The following is an 18,702-nucleotide window of genomic DNA, read 5'->3' as shown; positions in this document are numbered from 1 at the left end:
GCCTGGTTGTCTTCTAGAAAGTTAACTATCCTTTTTCTCAGTAGTGACTGCATTATTTTTCCTACCACTGACGTGAGACTTACCGGTCTGTAGTTTCCCACTTCTTCCTTGTCTCCACTTTTATGAAGAGGGACCAAGTCTGCTCGTCTCCAATCTCGTGGAACCTTTATTTAATAGATCTTTAGAGACAGTAAATAAATCTTTAAGAGGTCCCGCCAGGACCTCGCTGAGCTCCCTTAGTATCCTGGGGTGTACCCCTTCCAGCCCCATAGCTTTTCTACCTTCAGATTCTCAAGCTGTTTATAAACCCTTTCTTCCGTAAACAGCGCATATCCATTCCATTCCCAGATATTCCTTCGGCAGCCAACCTTGGTCCTTCACCAGGATTTTCCTCTCTGAACATTGAAGAGAAGTAATTTAGCACATTCGCTTTTTTCCTCCTCACTCTCCACATAACCATTCTCATTATCTTTCAGTCTCGCAATTCCATTCCTATCTTTTCTTCTTTCTCCAATATATCTGAAAAAGGTCTTGTTACCTCTCTTTACATCTGTAGCCATTTTTTTCTTTCGCTCGCGCTTTCACTAGCTGTATTTCCCTCTTCGCTTCTTTAAGTTTAATCCGATAATCTTTTCCGTGATCCTCTTGTTGCATTCTTTTGTATTTCTTGAACAAAGCCTCTTTTGCTCTTATTTTTTCAGCTACTTGGTTGGAGAACCATATAGGCTTCTTGTTTCTCTTGTTTTTGTTTACTTTCCTTGTGTAAAGATCAGTCGCCATATTTATAGCAGCCTTCAGCTTTGACCACTGATGTTCCACTTCTCCTACGCCTTCCCACTCCAAAAGGTATTAATCTGCAAACGAACCTTTTCCGGAGATGGGAAGTCGGTAGAACTAGAGGACATGAAATGAGATTGAAGGGGAGCAGACTCAAGAAAAATGTCAGGAAGTATTTTTTCACAGGGAGAGTGGTGGATGCTTGGAATTCCCTCCCGCGGGAGGTGGTGGAGATGAAAACGGTAACAGAATTTAAAAATGTGTGGAATAAACATAAAGGAATCCTGTTCAGAAAAAATGGATCCTCAGAACCTTAGCGGAGATTGGGTGGCAGAGCTGGTGGGGGGGGGGGGGGGGGGGGGGGGTGAGGCTGGTGGTTGGGAGGTGGGGCTAGTCCTGGGCAGGCTTCTACGGTCTGTGCCGTGAAAGTGGCAGATATCAATCAGGGTCGGATGTACGCAAAGAGTGGCACATTTGAGTTGTCTTGTTGGGCAGACTGGATGGACCGTGCAGGTCTTTCTCTGTCGTCATCTACTATGTTACTATGTAACAGCTCCTTTTATCAAAATCAGTATGTCTGAAATCCAGTACTTTGAGTTTTGTGCGTCGACACTCCACCTTCGCCCTTATATCAAACCATACGGTGTGATGATCACTATTATATAGGTGGGCACCCATCCAGATATTGGAAACATTTCCTCCATTCATGAGCACTAGATCCAGCATCGACCCTTCCCTTGTGGGTTCCGTCACCATTTGTCTGAGCAAGGCACTTTGACAGGCGTCCACAATCTCTCTACTTCTTTCCGATTCCGTAGACAGGACGTTCCCATCCACATCAGACAAGTTGAAATCTCCCAACAGTAGCACCTACCCTTTCATACCAATCTTTTGAATATCCTCTATCGGATCCTTGTCTAGCTTCTCCGTTTGTGCCGGAGGTCTGTAGATAATCCCCGTGTGGATACAGGTTCCATGTTCTCTTTCCAGGACGATTCATAAAGCTGCTTCCTTTCCCCAGGTCCCCTGCATTTCAGCCGCTCTGATATTGTCTCTCACATACAGTGTCACTCTACCCCTTCGGCCCTCTCTATCCTTTCTAAAAAGATTATAGCCCGGTATAGTTACATCCCATTCATGGGAACCACGTCTCTGTAATAGCAACAATATCCAAGTTTTTTTCAAACATTAGGGCTTGCAAGTCTTGAACTTTTTTACCTAGACTACGAGCATTTGTGCTCATTTCTTTCTATCTGCATTGTGTGTTCCTACGTTAATGTCTCTGATAATGGCGTCTCCGAGTTTTCTGCTTTTCACCAATCTGTCATTTTTGGGGGGATGATTCTTGGGTTGTGCTACTTTCATAGCCTCGGTACTTCTTTTTTCAGCATCATAATGATGCAGCGCAGCAAAAGAATTTGACGGGGCAAAGATTGGGAAGGTGAGAGCTTCTGTGTCACATATCTTAGTCTACCTGAGCCTTCTGTGACCCATCTATTCCTCTGTTGTTGCATTCTCTGTGGCAGAGGTGGTGGTAAATTGGCAGGGAATTGAGTAATTCTGGATTCTTTTTTTAGTTGTAGCTAATTCTTTCTTGAGTTATGTGATCCTTTTACTAAGATGTGGTAAGCACTAGTTCTTGCTTACTGTGGGACATGCTGAGGCACCCTGCAGTAAGTTCACAGTGTGTGTGTGTGTGTGTGTGTGTGTGTGTGTGTGTGTGTGTGTGTGTGTGTGTGTGCGCAAACCACGTGCTTAAAAAAAAAATGTAATTTTTTTCGCAGAGGTGGAGTGTCTGGGGGAGGAGAGTAGGTATTTCTGTGCTAATCAGCACATTGGCATTACAGCACACAGACTGATTAGCACTAGGCTAGCATGTGAGTCCTTACCACCTACTTTTGTAGGTGGAGGTTAGGGGCTCTTGCGCTAATTTCTGCTAATGGCAACATTGGTGTACGGCCTAGAAAATGAAAACTTAGTGTGCAGGAAAGACCTGCATAAGCCCACTTTTTAGCACAACTTAGTGAAAGGAGCCCTATAAGAAGCTGTGATTTTTGAAAACTCAGGACTGTTTAAAATGTATTTGTGTTTAATTATACAAACTTGATATACTGGAATGGACCTGGTGCAGGCTTCAAAGCAGTTTACAAATAATAATAAAACTTTAAAAGTAGGGAACAGAGGGATCACTTAAAGTAGGAGAGGACAAGGGGGAAAAAAGAGGAGGAAGGTAGCAGGAAAATAAAAAAAGAGAAGACAAGTACCCAGAAATTATGATACAACTGAGTAGGAAGCAGTGAAAAGAGGAGTCTTCAAATCCCGTTTAAAGGTAGAAATGGTGGGTTGATCATGGATATGGCGAGAGAGGTCATTCTAGAGACGTGGACCCAAGTAACTGAAAGCAGTGTCTCAGGTGTTGTCAAGGCGGATGAGGGACGGTGGGGATAATGTAAGGAGATTGTTATCAGCAGACCTGAGGCAGCGGAGGGGAGAGTAAGGGTTGAGTAACCTGTTGAGATATAGGGGCGCAGAAGGGAATCTGGATTTATAGACCATTAACAGTATTTTGAATTTGATACATTTGAGCCAATGTTCAGACTTGAGCCATGCAGAAACCTTGGAGAGGCATTTATTAAGGGTGGTGACTGAGGATGAATCGGTGACCAGAATGAAAATCTAAATGTCATCAGCATAGTAGAAGGGAGTAAAAACGTGATTCTGGGTAACAGTAAGAAGTGGGACTAAGAAAATATTTAATTAGAGCAGGTGCAAGAATGGAATCCTGAGGGACGCTGAATTGGAGCAGAATGGGTGGCCTCTTGGTTGAACGAGAGGTGGTAGGAGCAGTCAGAAAGATAGCTAGAAGAGAAGACAGTGCCTGAGATACCAATAGAGTGAAGGCATTGAAAAAGCAGAAATGTGTGGTCGACAAGGTTGAAAGCAGGTCTAAAGATACCAAGATAACTGAAGAAAGTTGTTCCAAGGAGGTATGGATGAGATCATAGAGGGGAGAGAGTAGGGTTTCCGTTCTGTGGTTGGGTCGGAAACCTGCTTGAAATGGGTGCAGAATGTTACTAAAGTCAATGTGATGAATTGAGTAGTGTGTAAATCAGTTTTTAAAGTTTGCTAGCACAATTTATATTCAAAGCATGATTAGATACCATTCTAAACTCTGGTGAGAGAAAGATAATTCTATAAATAAATAACTCAGACAAAAATTATCTGCTGGGATTGTGGATTATAAATCTATAGACAAATAAAAAAAGCACAAAAGACATCACTTACAACTTAGTTGACCATTATTTCCAGATAGTCAAGTGAACTAATGTCCATAATTCTCTTCTGATGGTAAGGATGTCAGGTAATATAGGCTAGAGCAGGAGCAGCCATTTTCAAGTCAGTTGTGGGTTTGGGTTTTTTTGTTTGTTTGTTTGTTTGTTTGTTTACTTCTGATAGATTTGCAGGTACTCAGTTCCTTCTGATTAGGTTTATTGATGTGGTCTTTTAGGCATCAGTTTAAAGAGACAATCACCTCGGACCATCCCTGCAAAGTTGGCAAATCTCACAGGGCTGATGAGTTCACTCTAGAGCACAGGAGTTAGGAAGGAGCAGGTAGAGTTAGAATGTGTCTTTCCAGAAGGTATTGCTAGGGCAGTGCACCTGCATTCATTGCACCCCTGTTCTCAAGTGCCTTACTGTGGATACATAGGTCTGAAGGAACTACAAATGGGAGAAAGTATGTTTTTTTTCGCTCTGCACAATTGAACCATGGAATTTGTTGCCAGAGGATGTGGTGAAGATTAGCCATACTGGGTGTCAGACTAATGGGTCTATGTAGCCCAGTATCCTGCTTCCAACAGTGGCCAAGCCAGGTCACGAGTACCTGACAGAAACCCAAATAGAAGGATTCCATGCTACGAATCCCGGGACAAGCAGTGGCTTCCCTCATGTCCATCTCAATAACAGACTATGGACTTTTCCTCCTCTTTTATCTCTGGGAGTGAGCATCAAGGAATGAGTCGGTTGTTTGATCCTGTTATTTACTTGATACTTAGATTGATCACTGTCTGCGACATTATACTGGGCTTGATGGACCAAAATGGCATTTCTTCTGCTCTTAGGGGGTAATTTCTTAAAAAGGGTGCCTATGTAGAGACGCTTCATTGGCACATATTCTGCTTTCTAGTGTTACAGGGTGTGTGCCCTTAGGCTTGAGCCGTAGAGCTGATGTGAATTCTGAAGCCTGTGTTCCGCTGATAACGTGGGTTACTTACAGTATTCTCTAAGTTACATGTAATTGTATAGTGCCCAGATGCCACCTATGCCCACCTGCAAACTACGCGCTGTGAAAGAGACAAGTATAGAAAAGTGCTTAGTGTCTATAAATGTGAGCTCCTACTTTATAAAATTACCCCCTTGTTGTTAGTGTAAAAAAGAGAGAATTTATTGTAGACTGAATATAGAAGGGAAAGAATGTGGAAGCAAACTCATATTACACTGATAACAGATTTATTTTGTCTCCATATTATTTTCTGATACTGTTGGACAGCTGCAAGTCCTTGGAGGGATCAGGAATTTAGAGATTACTTGTCATCAAGCAGATGAAGCCATTACGTATGGGTTGTGTCCATCAACCAGCAGGGGGAGATAGAGAGCACTCAACTTTTCACAGTGCCTCATGGCCCGCCAGCTCCACTGCCTCTTCAGTATTCTCTGTCTCCCCAAGCAGGGTGGCTGCAGCTTATTAGAGCTCCATCAAAAATCTGCCTGGGGGTGGCTCCTGGCTTGCCAGTTGTTAGCCGGGGTGTTAGAGGCTATAGCAGCTTCACTTTGAAGGCACATAGGTTAGCCCTTTCCCTGCCTTACCCATGCCCCCGTGGATGTGGACATATTAGCTTGCTTTTCCCTGTCCTCTCCCACTCAGTGGATGCAGGCACATTGGTTCACCTTTCCATGCCTTTCCCACTCATCTGAGCCTCCGGAGTTCTTACTATCTCTGCTTTCCTCACAGCGTTAAAAAAAAAAAAAAAAATGGAACAGAGGTTTTCCTTTAATTCTTCTATGGGACCGGAGCTGTGATACTCGGTCCGGTGAGGTAAGAGTGTTTTCTAACTCCTCCGGGGTGGGCCCGCGATCCGGGGCGTTTTTGGCGCGAAACCGCCATTTTGAATTTTCCAGCCGTTTTTGGCAATGGCTGCAGAGAATGTAAAGCGCTGTTCCTGGTGTGGCAAGCGCAAATCAGCAGCGGGGCTCTGTAAATCGTGCTATAAAGGTGTAAGAGCCGGCCCAAGCATGGCGAGCGATGATTCTTCCCGCTCAGAGCTGGCAGCGGACGCCATTTTGAATTCTCCGCATGGCGCAGCCTCCGTAGAGACGGAGAGCCCTGAGCCCGGGGGGGAACCTCGAATTGAGGCTATTCAGGGAGCGGCTAGCCCCGGACGGGATCTGGGTGCCCAGGGCGAGTTTTTCTCCCCTGATTTTGTGTTGTTATTGCATAAAGCATACATGCTGAAAAGAGTTCTCCCTCAAGGGTCGTCTGAGGCCCCTTCTATTGTCCCCCCCGGTGGATTCTGGCCTGGGACTGCCCGCTGAGGCTATTTTCCCTGATAATTGGCATAAAGAAAAGCGTAGAAGGGCTAATTCCCCTTCAGATTGTGGTGCACCTCCTTTTTCCCCCCCGTGGTCGGGCTATGAGGATTCGGAGAGTTCTGGCAGGCCTTCGTGGTCTGAAGAGCCAGAGTCAGGTGCAGAATTACCACAGGATCTGGATGATCCCTCCGCGGTGAGGATTTTCCACCGTGATGAGCTGCCAGCGCTTATTTCGGATGCCCTACAGGTCCTTTCTATTGAAGAGCCTGACAGTGGCACGGCCTCCTCTGTGAATCCTAGGATGGCTAGTACCAAAAAGCCTGCTCGAGCCTTTCCTTTGCATGACTCCATGCAAGAGCTTATTTCCGCTCAGTGGGCTGACCCCGAGGGACGTTTGAAAGTTTCCAGGGCTATGGGGCAATTATACCCTCTGCGTGAGGAGCATTTGACTCGCTTTGCAATGCCTAAAGTAGATGCCCTAGTCACTGCGGTGACAAAGAGAACTACCCTCCCTGTGGAAGGAGGAGTTGCCCTGAAGCATATACAAGACCGTAGGCTGGAAGCAGCACTTAAATGGTCCTTTGAAATTGCAGGTCTTACTGTTCGGGCGTCTGCATGCAGTTGTTATGCTGCTAGAGCCTGCCTGGCGTGGTTGCAACAGGCAGTGTAACAGCCCGGAGATGGAGCGGAGCCCTTCTCGGATGTGGCTCCGCGGCTGGAGTCGGCCTTGTCCTTTTTGGCTGATGCCCTTTATGATATTGTCAGAGCTTCGGCTAAGCAAATGGCAGTAGCAGTGGCGGCTCGCCGTCTTATTTGGCTACGACATTGGGCGGCGGACATGGCCTCTAAGCAAAGGTTGGTGAAGTTGCCCTTTCAAGGCTTACTCCTATTTGGTGAGGAGTTGGAAAAAACATTGTTAAAGGCCTGGGAGATCCTAAACCCCAGCACTTGCCCGAAGATAGGCCGAGGCCTTCCTCCAAGGGCCAGGCAGTCCACTCCTCTTATAGACCTCGCTTCCGTGAAGCTAGAAGATACCGCCCGGGGCGTTCTGCCGGGTTCACTTCTCGTGCCCGTTTTTCAGCAGAGGAACTCCTTTCGCTCGGACAAGCGTTCCGCAGCCTCTGGCTCTAGGCCTTGAGTTCAGGGGCGACCCTCTCAATGATGGTGCGCCGGCCCCCTCCTCGCTTCCTGTCATCGGAGGACGTCTTTCCCCTCTTTGCCGAGGAGTGGGCCAATATTTCCTCAGATCAGTGGGGTCTGGACCTGATCAGAGATGGCTACAGAATAAAATTCAACGCCCCAGTAAGAGACGTGTTTGTGGAGTCCCGATGCGGTTCTGCCGCCAAACGGGCGGCGGTAGAGGAGACTTTGCAACGTCTGATTCAGTTAGGGGCTGTGTCTCCGGTACCTCCCGCCAAACACGGCTACGGCCGATACTCCATCTACTTTGTGGTGCCACGAAAAGGTGGGTCTTTTCGCCCTATTCTGGACTTAAAAGAATTAAACAAGTCCCTGAGAGTGCGGCATTTCCACATGGAAACCCTGCGCTCCGTCGTTGCTGCGTTACAGCCAGGAGAGTTTCTCACGTCTCTAGACCTGAAAGAAGCTTACTTGCACATACCAGTTTGGCCCCCGCACCAGAAGTTTCTGAGGTTTGCGGTGTTGGGAAAACATTTCCAGTTCCGGGCCTTGCCTTTTGGCCTCGCCACAGCTCCCCGAACCTTTTAGAAGGTAATGGTGGTAGTAGCTGCTTTGCTCAGGCGAGAAGGTATCAGGGTTCACCCGTACCTAGACGACTGGCTCATCAGAGCAGACTCTGTAACAGAGAGCTATCAAGCTACAGCCAGAGTGGTCTCAGTACTTCAATCTCTAGGCTGGGTCGTCAATATGGCCAAAAGTCACCTGACCCCCTCGCAATCTCTATAATATTTGGGGGCCAGGTTCGACACAGACTCGGGCTATGTATACCTACCCGAGCTAAGGCGGTGCAAGCTTCAGAATCATGTCCGTCTGCTCCTGAGGATGCCCTGCCCGCGAGCTTGAGACATTGTCCAGCTGCTGGGATCGATGACAGCCACATTGGAAGTGGTGCCCTGGGCGAGAGCGCACCTGAGACCTCCACAGTATTCCCTACTTCAAAGATGGTTCTAGTTTCTCAGGATTATCAATGCAGACTTTCTTGGCTCCCTGCGGCCCGACTCAGCATGGAGTGGTGGCTCTCAGACAGCATGCTGCGGTGAGGAATGCCGCTGGCACTCCCCGATTGGTGTCTAGTAGTGACAGATGCCAGCCTGAAGGGCTGGGGCGCACATTGCAAGGGGAAGCATGCCCAGGGTCTATGGACACCCGAGGAGTCTGAATGGTCCATCAACCGCCTGGAGTTGAAAGCGGTGTTTCAGGCGCTTCTGGCCTTTCAAGTGACCCTGGAAGGATTGGCTGTCAGAGTGATGTCAGACAACACGACAGCAGTGGCCTACATAAATCGACAAGGCGGTACTCAGTGCAGAGCACTGGCCGCGCAGGCTGAACAGATTTGCCACTGGGCCGAGCTGCATCTTCAGTTTCTGTCGGCAGCTCACATTTGCAGGTCAGAGCAACATGCAAGCCGATTATCTAAGCAGGCATCAGATCGATCCAGCAGAATGGGAACTAGCAGACGAAGTATTCCTGCAGATATGTGCCAAATGGGGCAAGCCCGTGATGGATCTTATGGCGACAAGTTCAAATGCAAAAGTCCCGTGCTTCTTCAGCAGACAGAAAGATCCTCGCTCGGTAGGGTTGGATGCCATGACTCAGCCCTGGCCTTCGGGCCTACTATATGTGTTCCCTCCGTGGCCCTTGATAGGGCGCGTGCTCCTGCGGATTCGGCTGCACCAAGGAGAATTGGTCCTCATCGCCCCGGATTGGCCCAGGAGGCCTTGGTATGCGGACCTCCGACATGCTAGTGGGGGCTCCCCTTCCTTTACCTCTGGTACCGAATCTGTTGTCACAGGGCCCGGTAGCCATGGAGGACGCCTGCCGCTTTGGTCTTATGGCATGGCGATTGAGAGGGCGCAATTGAGGGACAAAGGCTATTCAAACACAGTCATTTCCACTCTCCTGCAGGCCCGCAAGCCTTCCACTTCCATGGCTTATGCCAGGATTTGGTGCCAGTTTGAGTCTTGGTGTGCTTCAAAAGCGATCACACCCATGTGGGCTCCTGTCTCGCCGACTCTGGACTTTTTGCAAGATTTTTTTTTTTTTTTTGTTACATTTGTACCCCGCGCTTTCCCACTCATGGCAGGCTCAATGCGGCTTACATCCGGCAATGGAGGGTTAAGTGACTTGCCCAGAGTCACAAGGAGCTGCTTGTGCCTGAAGTGGGAATCGAACTCAGTTCCCCAGGACCAAAGTCCACCACCCTAACCACTAGGATGGTGTACAAATAGGCTTGGCCTATAATTCCCTGCGGGTGCAAGTGGCAGCGTTGGCCTCCCTTCGTGGTAAGGTTGAAGGTGTGTCTTTAGCTGCTCATCCGGATGTGGCACGGTTTCTTAGTGGGGGTGCTTCGGCTCCGGCCTTCCCTGTCCAGCTTGGAACCTGGGGCTAGTTTTGAAGGCCCTGCAGGCTTCTCCTTTTGAGCTGCTTCGGCGAGCATCGGAGAAAGATTTGACACTAAAGGCCGTTTTTCTTGTGGCCATTACTTCAGCGAGACGGGTGTCAGCGCTCCAGGCGCTGTCCTGTAGAGACCCATTTCTGCAATTCTCAGAGTCCGGGGTCACAGTTCGGACCGTGCCTTCCTTCATGCCTAAGGTGGTTTCAGCGTTTCACCTAAACCAGCCTATTTTCTTGCCCTCCTTTGATAAAGAGGAGTTTCCAGAATCTTTTGGGCAGTTGCACCTGTTGGATGTGCGCAGGACTCTGCAGCAGTATCTGCGAGTTACTATCTCTTTCAGGATCTATGATCATCTGTTTGTTTTGCTATCAGGTCCTCGCAGAGGGTCTCCAGCGTCTAAAGCCACTATTGCCCGCTGGCTCAAAGAAACTATCTTTTCAGTTTATCTGCTTGCCGGCCGGTCTCCGCCTGTAGCCTTTAAAGCGCATTCTACCAGAGCGATTTCTTCCTCTTGGGCTGATACTGGAGCACTCTCTCGTCAAGAGATATGCAGTGCAGCAACATGGGCTTCTAAGCTCTCTTTGGCCCGACATTACAGGCTTGATGTGGCTGCTAGGAGGGATGCGCATTTTGGAGCACAAGTGCTAGCGCGTGGTGTGACCTGTTCCCACCCTATATAGGGATTGCTTTGTTACATCCCATACGTAATGGCTTCATCTGCTTGATGACAAGGAAGGGAAAATTAGGTTCTTACCTTGGTAATTTTCTTTCCTTTAGTCATAGCAGATGAAGCCATGAGCCCTGTATGATTGTCTGTATGCTGTGAATCTGTTTCAGGTTCTGTTCTTGTTTCCTGAAGTTCCTTCCTTGGGAGAAAGTTGGAAAACAGTTTTCAGGATTCATGTTCACTTATAGGCGGATGAGTCCATTCCCTCCAGTTTATGTTTTGGAGGACGAGTTTATTCCCTCCAGGAGGATGTGTTCATGCCCTCCTTTTGAGTTCATGCCCTTGTTAAGGGGCCATCGTTCGTTGTGAGGAAAGGTCTTATTTTCCCCATTGCGGTTTGCCATACTGCTTTGGAAGCTTCAAATAGTGAAGAGGCAGTGGAGCTGGCTGGCCATGAGGCACTGTGAAAAGTTGAGTGCTCTCTATCTCCCCCTGCTGGTTGATGGACACAACCCATAAGTAATGGCTTCATCTGCTATGACTAAAGAAAAGAAAATTACCAAGGTAAGATCCTAATTTTCCCGTAGTCAGGTACCTTGTACCCAGAAGAAGATTGTTTGCTGCTGTTTAGGTAATATAGAGAAAACATGTGTCCTAGTTCTGATGCAGTCTCCCAGCTCCTTGTATGTATTTGTGAAAGATACAGAAGAGTAGATAGTTTTACATATGGGTGATGCACTATACACAGCATGATAAATTCGTGCTTCACATTTTTAAAATCAGATTCCAGAACTGTTTTTTAAAATGTAATAGCTGGGGTCGATATTCAGTGGGAGTTAACCAGGCCGGAATGGCTGCTGCCCAGTTAACTCCTGCTGACCAGCTCTCACATAATATTCAGCAGCACTTATCGGATAGTTCTGCTGAATATCGTTTGACCATTATAGTACTGTCCTTTTAGTGCCATGGTGGGTCTGGCAGAGCAGACACCGAGCCAAAAGGTATCCAAACGCTGCCGATATTCAGTGCAGGTGTCTGAATAACTGGGCAAGTATGACTGCATACTTAAGTCTTGTTCGACTACCAATGCAGGTATCCAGTGAATATCGGTGGTAGCTGGATAACTTCATGGACTGTCGAAGACCTGAATATTCAGTTCCGGTGCCCGAATATGTACTGGCACTAAATATCCATATCTAATTCAGCTTGTGGCAGCCAACATGCTGTGGGCTGAATATTGCCATCCTTTGTTTTGTCTGTATTTCTTTTTATGCCACACTACCCTGTACATTTATCTTTGTTTTAAAGGGGAAAAGCCATTTAGCTGTGATCAGTGTAATATGAAGTTTATCCAGAAGTACCATATGGAGAGACATAAAAGGACGCACAGTGGAGAAAAGCCATATAAATGTGATACCTGTCAGCAGGTAAGGGAGTGTATTTTTCTAAATGATGTATTAAAAGAGCAAGCTTGTCATCCTTTAAAATATGGAGCATTGAAGAAACAGGACTATGTCACCAATAACCGATCTACTCAGCCCATGTTCCCTTTCTAATGCAGTACTTCAGACCGTATTCAATTGTTGGCTGCACTTTCGCTTCTGCGTAATAAGGATCTTCTTTACTTGTCCCCTGCCTTGTAAAATTACTGTGTTTGCCTCCACTATCTGTTGAGAGGCAGAACAATGCATCCACCAGCCTTTCTATGAAGAAATAAACTTTGTTACTCCTTAATGTGTGCCCGTTCCCACATTTATACTGTAGCACCTAGAGTCTGAAAGGAGATAAATAGTGATGATTTTGTGGGATAAGGGGAGACTGTTCTAAATAGCAAAAGGCTAAAAACTTAAGGTCTGGGATGGTGATCCTGAACCCCCACCTTTAACCGGGCATGTATATGTAAGTTGGGGTTTTCATTAAGATCTGTCATAACGCCTAAAGAGGAGGAACACACCTGTTCACACAAAGGTGATGTAATCTGACAATGCTGAAATAGGACACCTTTCCAGAGCTTTCACTGAAGGCATATAGGCTGTTCTATGTGACTGTGTAGTATAACTCGCTTGTCTCTCTTGCGTTGGTACTGAGAGTCACATTACTAAGCTCCCCTAAGTTTTTTTTTTTTTTTCCCAGTGCTGCATTCAGTATTTGCTGGGATTCTTCGTACATATCAGAGAAATGTAGCCACTCTGTTCTCAAGATATGAACAGAACTATTTTAAGGCACTCCCTGTTACTCCTTACTAAGTTCTAGGAGAAGAGTGTGATCAACCAAATCAAATGCTGACATCAAGTCAAGTGAAAGAACGAGGATTGTTTTACCTTGATCTAGATGGTACAAAATGAATGTGGTTATGCCTGTCAGTGTGGTCTCTGTATTATGGTGTGGGCAGTGTCTAGTCTGATGCGGATGTAGTATATTCATTTTTTTTAAGAAAATTAGTAGTTGCATTAGGACAGTGTTTTCTGCAATTTTCGATATATATGGGAGATCTGCTGTAGACCAGAAGTTTGTAGAGAGGAGTTGCCCGAACTTCAGATCCTTGATTTTTGCTCTGATGTGTGCTGTGATCATAGAGTGAATAAGGAGTAGCAGAGTGTCAGCATGGCATTTAATTAAGGCCAATGGGATGGGATCATGTGGGGGGCTGTTGTAATTTTCATTGTAATCAGTGTTTTGGAGATCACATTGACTCCTGGAGCAGTGAAATTAGAGAGGACCATTGCTCAAGATAGGATGAGCCATGTTAGCAGATTGGTGCAATGAATTGATGTGAGCTGATCCGAATGATCCTTGAAGGACAAGTATTTTTAAAAGTAGTAGCAAGGTCCTGAGCTGATGGGGAACAGTGGAATCTCCTGTTAAACTTGGAGAGACTGTCAGCGACTTCAGTATTTTATATAATTTAGAGGAATGTGAGGCCTTTGCAATTTGCGTGTTTGGCTGCTATAATAGCAGTCTTACATTGGTGGGTATATTCTTTGTAGCTTGTCAGTGTAAAGTTTGTATGACGTTTCTCCATTCTTGTTCAGTGTCATAGTTGACGTCTCAATAAATGCAGATCTTCATTATACTAGGGTTCTGAATCCGTAGTATAGATGGTACGGGTGCTTAGGGAAGTATCCCATCTTGCCATAGATTTTCTGTTAGATTGACATCTGGGCTTTGAGCCACTCAGACATTCACTTTCTTCTTTGCTCCATTATGGCTTTCAATGCATCTTCTGCCCATTTCCAGGTTTGTGGCAGACTGAAGCAAGCTTTCCTGCAGGATCTGCTTGTACTTTGTATTTTTCTCTCAATCTTCATAAGCCTTCCTGTCCCCACTGTTGCAAAGCATTCCTACAACATAGTACTGACACTGCTAGGTTTTGTCAAAGGGATGTGTGCCCCACATATCACAGACCAAAATTTCTACTTTAGTCTCGTCAGACCAACATTGTCCCCATTGTAATCTAATCAAGTATAGGCATTTCTGTACTGCATTACCTGGGGAGGCTCAAGGCAGATTACAAAATGCAAGCGAATAGAACAGATTTAACCAACATGAGTTAACGCAATGGATCTATCAGTACTCTGGGATGAATACCATCCGGTCCAGGCGAGTTGCACTTAGATGTTTTTAATTTTATGCGGTATAACAAATAAAGTGAAATGTATACTTTTGGTGCCGTATACGTAAGTGCTTGTGAATATTGAGACCATTGTGGAAATTTAATACTAGAGGATGCTGTCAACGCTGGTAGTATATTGCAGGTTTTGAGAAGGACTATGACAGATTTCTGGAGGACAGGTCCATTAATAATCACGAGCCTGGTAGCAGAGGCAATGAAATGGGGTGGGCTACTGGGACTATGGCCCTGCCAATAGTTTGCCCAAGACAGCATTAACAGCTGGAGAATGTAGGGCCAGAGATTGGTTTGTTGGCTCATCAGTAAGAAAGGTGTTCCATTGCCTCTTCCTGCTGAACACCACTTCTTCTTATTGGGAATAAATAACAAAGAATGGGTCTCTACCAGGCTCTGTCAACCTGGATTAACCACCATATTAGGTGGAATCCTGAGCTTGATAGACCATTAGTCTGACCAGTATGGCTTTTCTTATGATCTGCAAATGGCCAGTTTACTTTAGATTCGTTTATAAAACTCATCTTGTGCTGGATAATTGTATATAGCCTTTATACATGTTATAGCTTTTATGTTCTTTCACAGAGAAATAAGCAATTACAAAATTTTTGTCTGTAAAATTATTTTGACACGTGTTTTAGAAGTAACTGTGAAGCTGTCACTGATAATTGTGCATTTTTATTGACAGTATTTTTCAAGAACCGATAGACTATTGAAGCACAAACGAACATGTGGTGAAACCATAGGAAAAGGAGGTGCTGTCATGGAATCTGGGTCGTCCAACCCCAGCAGCTTGGATCATTTGTCTGGTAGTTTTGAGTTACCTCATGGAATTGCAAGTTCCTCTGGAAGAAGGAAAAGTAAATCTAAGAATGCACTGACTGATAATAAAGAACACAAATCGGGAAGCAAAATGAGTGAGGCACATGTGGCACCTAGCTTAATCCTGCCAAATTACTCAGTGGAGATTCCCATTGTGTCTTCCAGTGGTGGTTTAGTTGGCACTGGTACAGAAGAATTGAACGCAAGGGTGCCAAAACTAGTCTTCAAAAAGGTAAATAGAAAAAATACAGAAAAACATGAACTTAACATGGTATCGTCTGCATTGGGAGTATCTGGGCAAAAACTCTTGACAAAGGCAAGTAATTCACTGGATATGGCCAGTGCCAGTGTGGAAGCTATCGGTCTTCTTCAAAACACAGATGGGAAACAAGGTCACACAAGTAGCAATTACGATGATGCCATGCAGTTCCTGAAGAAAAGACGATATTTGCAAGCTGCCAGCAGTAATAGTGCCTATGGAGTGAATGTAGGACACATGGTCTCCCAGTCTGTCATTCAGTCTGCTGTTGCCAGTGTTATGGATGGGGAATCCCCATTGGCTCTCATTGATTCCTCACCTCTAAATACTGAAATAAAGTCGTGCCATGACAAATCTGGCATTCCCGATGAAGTGCTGCAGAGTATTTTGGACCACTATTCTCACAAATCAGAGGGCCAGCATGAGGTTCCTTTCAGCATGAATGAGCATCACGTAGACTTGCACGCCTCAGGAGAAAACTCTGAGTTGGTTCATGAAGAGAATGTTTGCTCTGATTCACAGTCACCACCAAATGACAAAGTGAACATGTTACACGAGTACTCCAAATACCTCCAACAAGCTTTAGAGCGAACAAGCCATAGTGCTAGTTTTCCTCTAGGACCTAGTTTACAGTTTGTTAGTTTGTCTTCAACTCTCTCTAACCATACTTTATTTCCAGACAAGCAAATATACACTACATCTCCCCTGGAGTGTGGTTTCAGTCAGTCTGTTACTTCTGTTTTGCCAGCCACATTGCCAAAACCCCATTTTGGGATGTTGGTGGGTCCCCAGCCCAGTTTTTCCTTGTCTCCTTTGGAGGCAGGGCATCAACAGTTGACTCCTTCACAAGAGTTAACTGATCAGCTAGATCCACAGAAGAACTTAGAATCTTCCTCGAACTACCAGATTGCATCTCAGGAACTGACCAGCCAGAAAGAACAGCAGAAGAATTTGGCAACAACTTCCAGCTTTCAACTTGCATCTCAGGAGTTAGGTAGCCGGCTAGACCACCAGAAGGACATGGGGCCTAGAACCACCTACCAGATTGAGAACTTTGCACAAGCTTTTGGTTCTCAGTTTAAATCGAGCAGTAGGGTTCCAGTGGCCTTTAACACTAACTCTAATGGAGACGCAGAGCATAGACTAAGGACTTCAGTGTCAGAATTCTCAGGGTACGCAAACATGTCCAATGTAAATGAGCCAGGTAGTACAAGAGTAAAGACATCAACCAGTCAGAGTTACAGGTGAGGTCCCAGGTGTGACCAGGCTTGATGTCTCAGTATCAGTTTGTTACCTTACTATTTTATTTTTGTTTTATTTTGATAACACTGCCATGTAGAATGTTCCTTAACACAATCCAGTTAAATGTACCTGATGCCCTTCCAATGCAACCTTTTTGTATTTAGTTGTTAATATTAGCCTGTTGATAGGTTAGTTTGTATTTTGAATTTTAATCAAAATAGGTAGGTGCAAAAAGATAATAAATAAATAAAACAATGACTGAGATTTTTCATTCAAGTGATAAATATTTACAAAAGACATTGCGCTTGTAAATGATCGGGGAATAGCCCTAAAATGAAAATGTAAAACAACAAATCAAAACTTAAAAACCTTAATTCCTTGGCACTAAGGATTATTGCAATCTTTTTATTCTCAGGAAAATTTTAAAACCTCACTAGGCTTCCGAGCAGTGAATTTGATGTGCTAGCCCATAGAAGGAAAATGAGTCATTCAGTGATGGCTGACATTGAATTCTTACAGTAGTAGACTGGATTAAGAAATGACCTCTTAAGATGTTCACAAACTATACATGGTTAGCAGTGTATTAACCCTGCCCTATCCAACCCATGTGCCCTCTCTTCCATCTCCTCCCCCTGCCACTTTTACGTTTGGTCTTCCAGGCATCATTAACTTCAGATTTGCAGGAAAACTGTTCTCTTGGACCTAGGGTCACATGTCCAGAGCAATAGCTTTAATGCAGGTGAGGGAACAGACCCTTTTGAGATTATGTATATACGAATTTGCTTTGATATACCTCATTTAAGTCTTTAAACAAAACAAAGGGTATTTGTATCCAACTCTGTAGTCAAATTGTAATAAAACAATGAATACTGTACATGCTGGTATACTTCTGTCATAGCTGCAGTTTTCCAATGCTGTGGAATTGCAAATCAAGCAATGTTTTATGGTGTACTGTTAAATTCAAGTATTATGATGTTTGTCAGTAAATTGTCTGTGGAAAATTAAGTCTAATTGTATAATTATTCTCTTTAGCTAAAATGCACATAACTCTCTCTTATGCACATGAATCTGTGTTTTCTGCACAAGGTAGCTTGGGATCAGTTTGCTATACTACAGCCTTTTTTGCCTAAATATCTATCTTTTTGTGATAATTACAGGAAAATTAGTTATCAGTGCAGTTTGAAATGTTCACCCTCTCTTGTTACTAGCTGCTTATTTGTCGCAGAAATTTGCAGTGAATTTTGTAGGCAAGTCATTGGATCACAGACATCACTTTCTAGCAGGTACATGGGGAAAGTCCTTAATCCCAGCAATACTCTGGGATTAAGAGTGTTAAGTTAAAAAACTATGGAAACCCCAGTTTATATCACTTATTTAATGGAATTATCATAAAATGTCTCCTTCCCTGCCTTCTTTTTTTGGAGCATGTCTAAATAGACCCCAGATGTTGTTCCTTAGAGCAAAGAAGTCTTCTCATTGGTGTTTTTATTAAAGGAAAAGCACAATAAAGCCAGGTTGTCATTTTCTGCTGTGATTTGATATTTTTGTTTAACTGAATATAAGAATTTCTCCATGAACAAACAGGATGAAAATCCGTTTCATTGGTGGATAATGTCTTCTGATGCTGTCAACAAGAACTCTGCTCTCTCACAGCTCCGAAAGATCATAAGGGCGTTCTGAGCATGAATGGGCGTTCTCATATAGGAGTTCTGTCTTATTTTTAAGTCTTTTTGTCTGAGCTCTTGTTTAGACACACATCCTGTGTTCTCTATCTCTGCTTATTTTTTCACCAGTGCCACATTGGGCAACCTGAGATCTGGCTTTTTGTTTACATTTTTTTTCTCCTCTTCTCTTTTTGGAAAATAAATTGTAGAAGTATCTTGGCATATAGATTAGGCCACAAGACTGAACTCAATAACAGCTTTCTTCAAAACGGCACCAATATAAGATGCTTACCACAGACACACAAAGAATCTGGTACTGCTGCTTGGGTTAAGATGGTCTTAACTGTGCCCACTACAGAAGGATGTTGACCAGAACCAAGAAGTTCAGGGCCCTCAGGTAAGTGTGGGAGGCCATCTTCAGAAGGTTTCAAGTCAGGAAGATAGGAGAACCCCAGTAAGCAA

At 44.8% G+C, this 18,702-nt stretch overlaps 1 protein-coding gene across 1 annotated transcript in view; it reads left to right on the top strand.

Annotated features, from left to right (window-relative positions):
• Positions 1–18,127, top strand: part of ZNF281 (zinc finger protein 281) — a 139,130-nt gene extending 121,003 nt beyond the window's left edge. The window contains exons 5-6 of the mRNA XM_030221590.1: positions 11,937–12,055; positions 14,942–18,127. Coding sequence (XP_030077450.1) covers positions 11,937–12,055; positions 14,942–16,582 — 1,760 coding nt within the window. The 3' untranslated portion in view covers positions 16,583–18,127. The remainder of the gene's footprint in view (positions 1–11,936; positions 12,056–14,941) is intronic.
• Positions 18,128–18,702: the final 575 nt, after the last annotated feature.

This window comes from Microcaecilia unicolor, chromosome 12, assembly GCF_901765095.1.
Source record: "Microcaecilia unicolor chromosome 12, aMicUni1.1, whole genome shotgun sequence".
Lineage (NCBI taxonomy): Eukaryota > Metazoa > Chordata > Amphibia > Gymnophiona > Siphonopidae > Microcaecilia > Microcaecilia unicolor.
The sequence above is the reverse complement of the archived record's forward strand: the minus strand, read 5'-3'. Positions and strand labels throughout refer to the sequence as shown.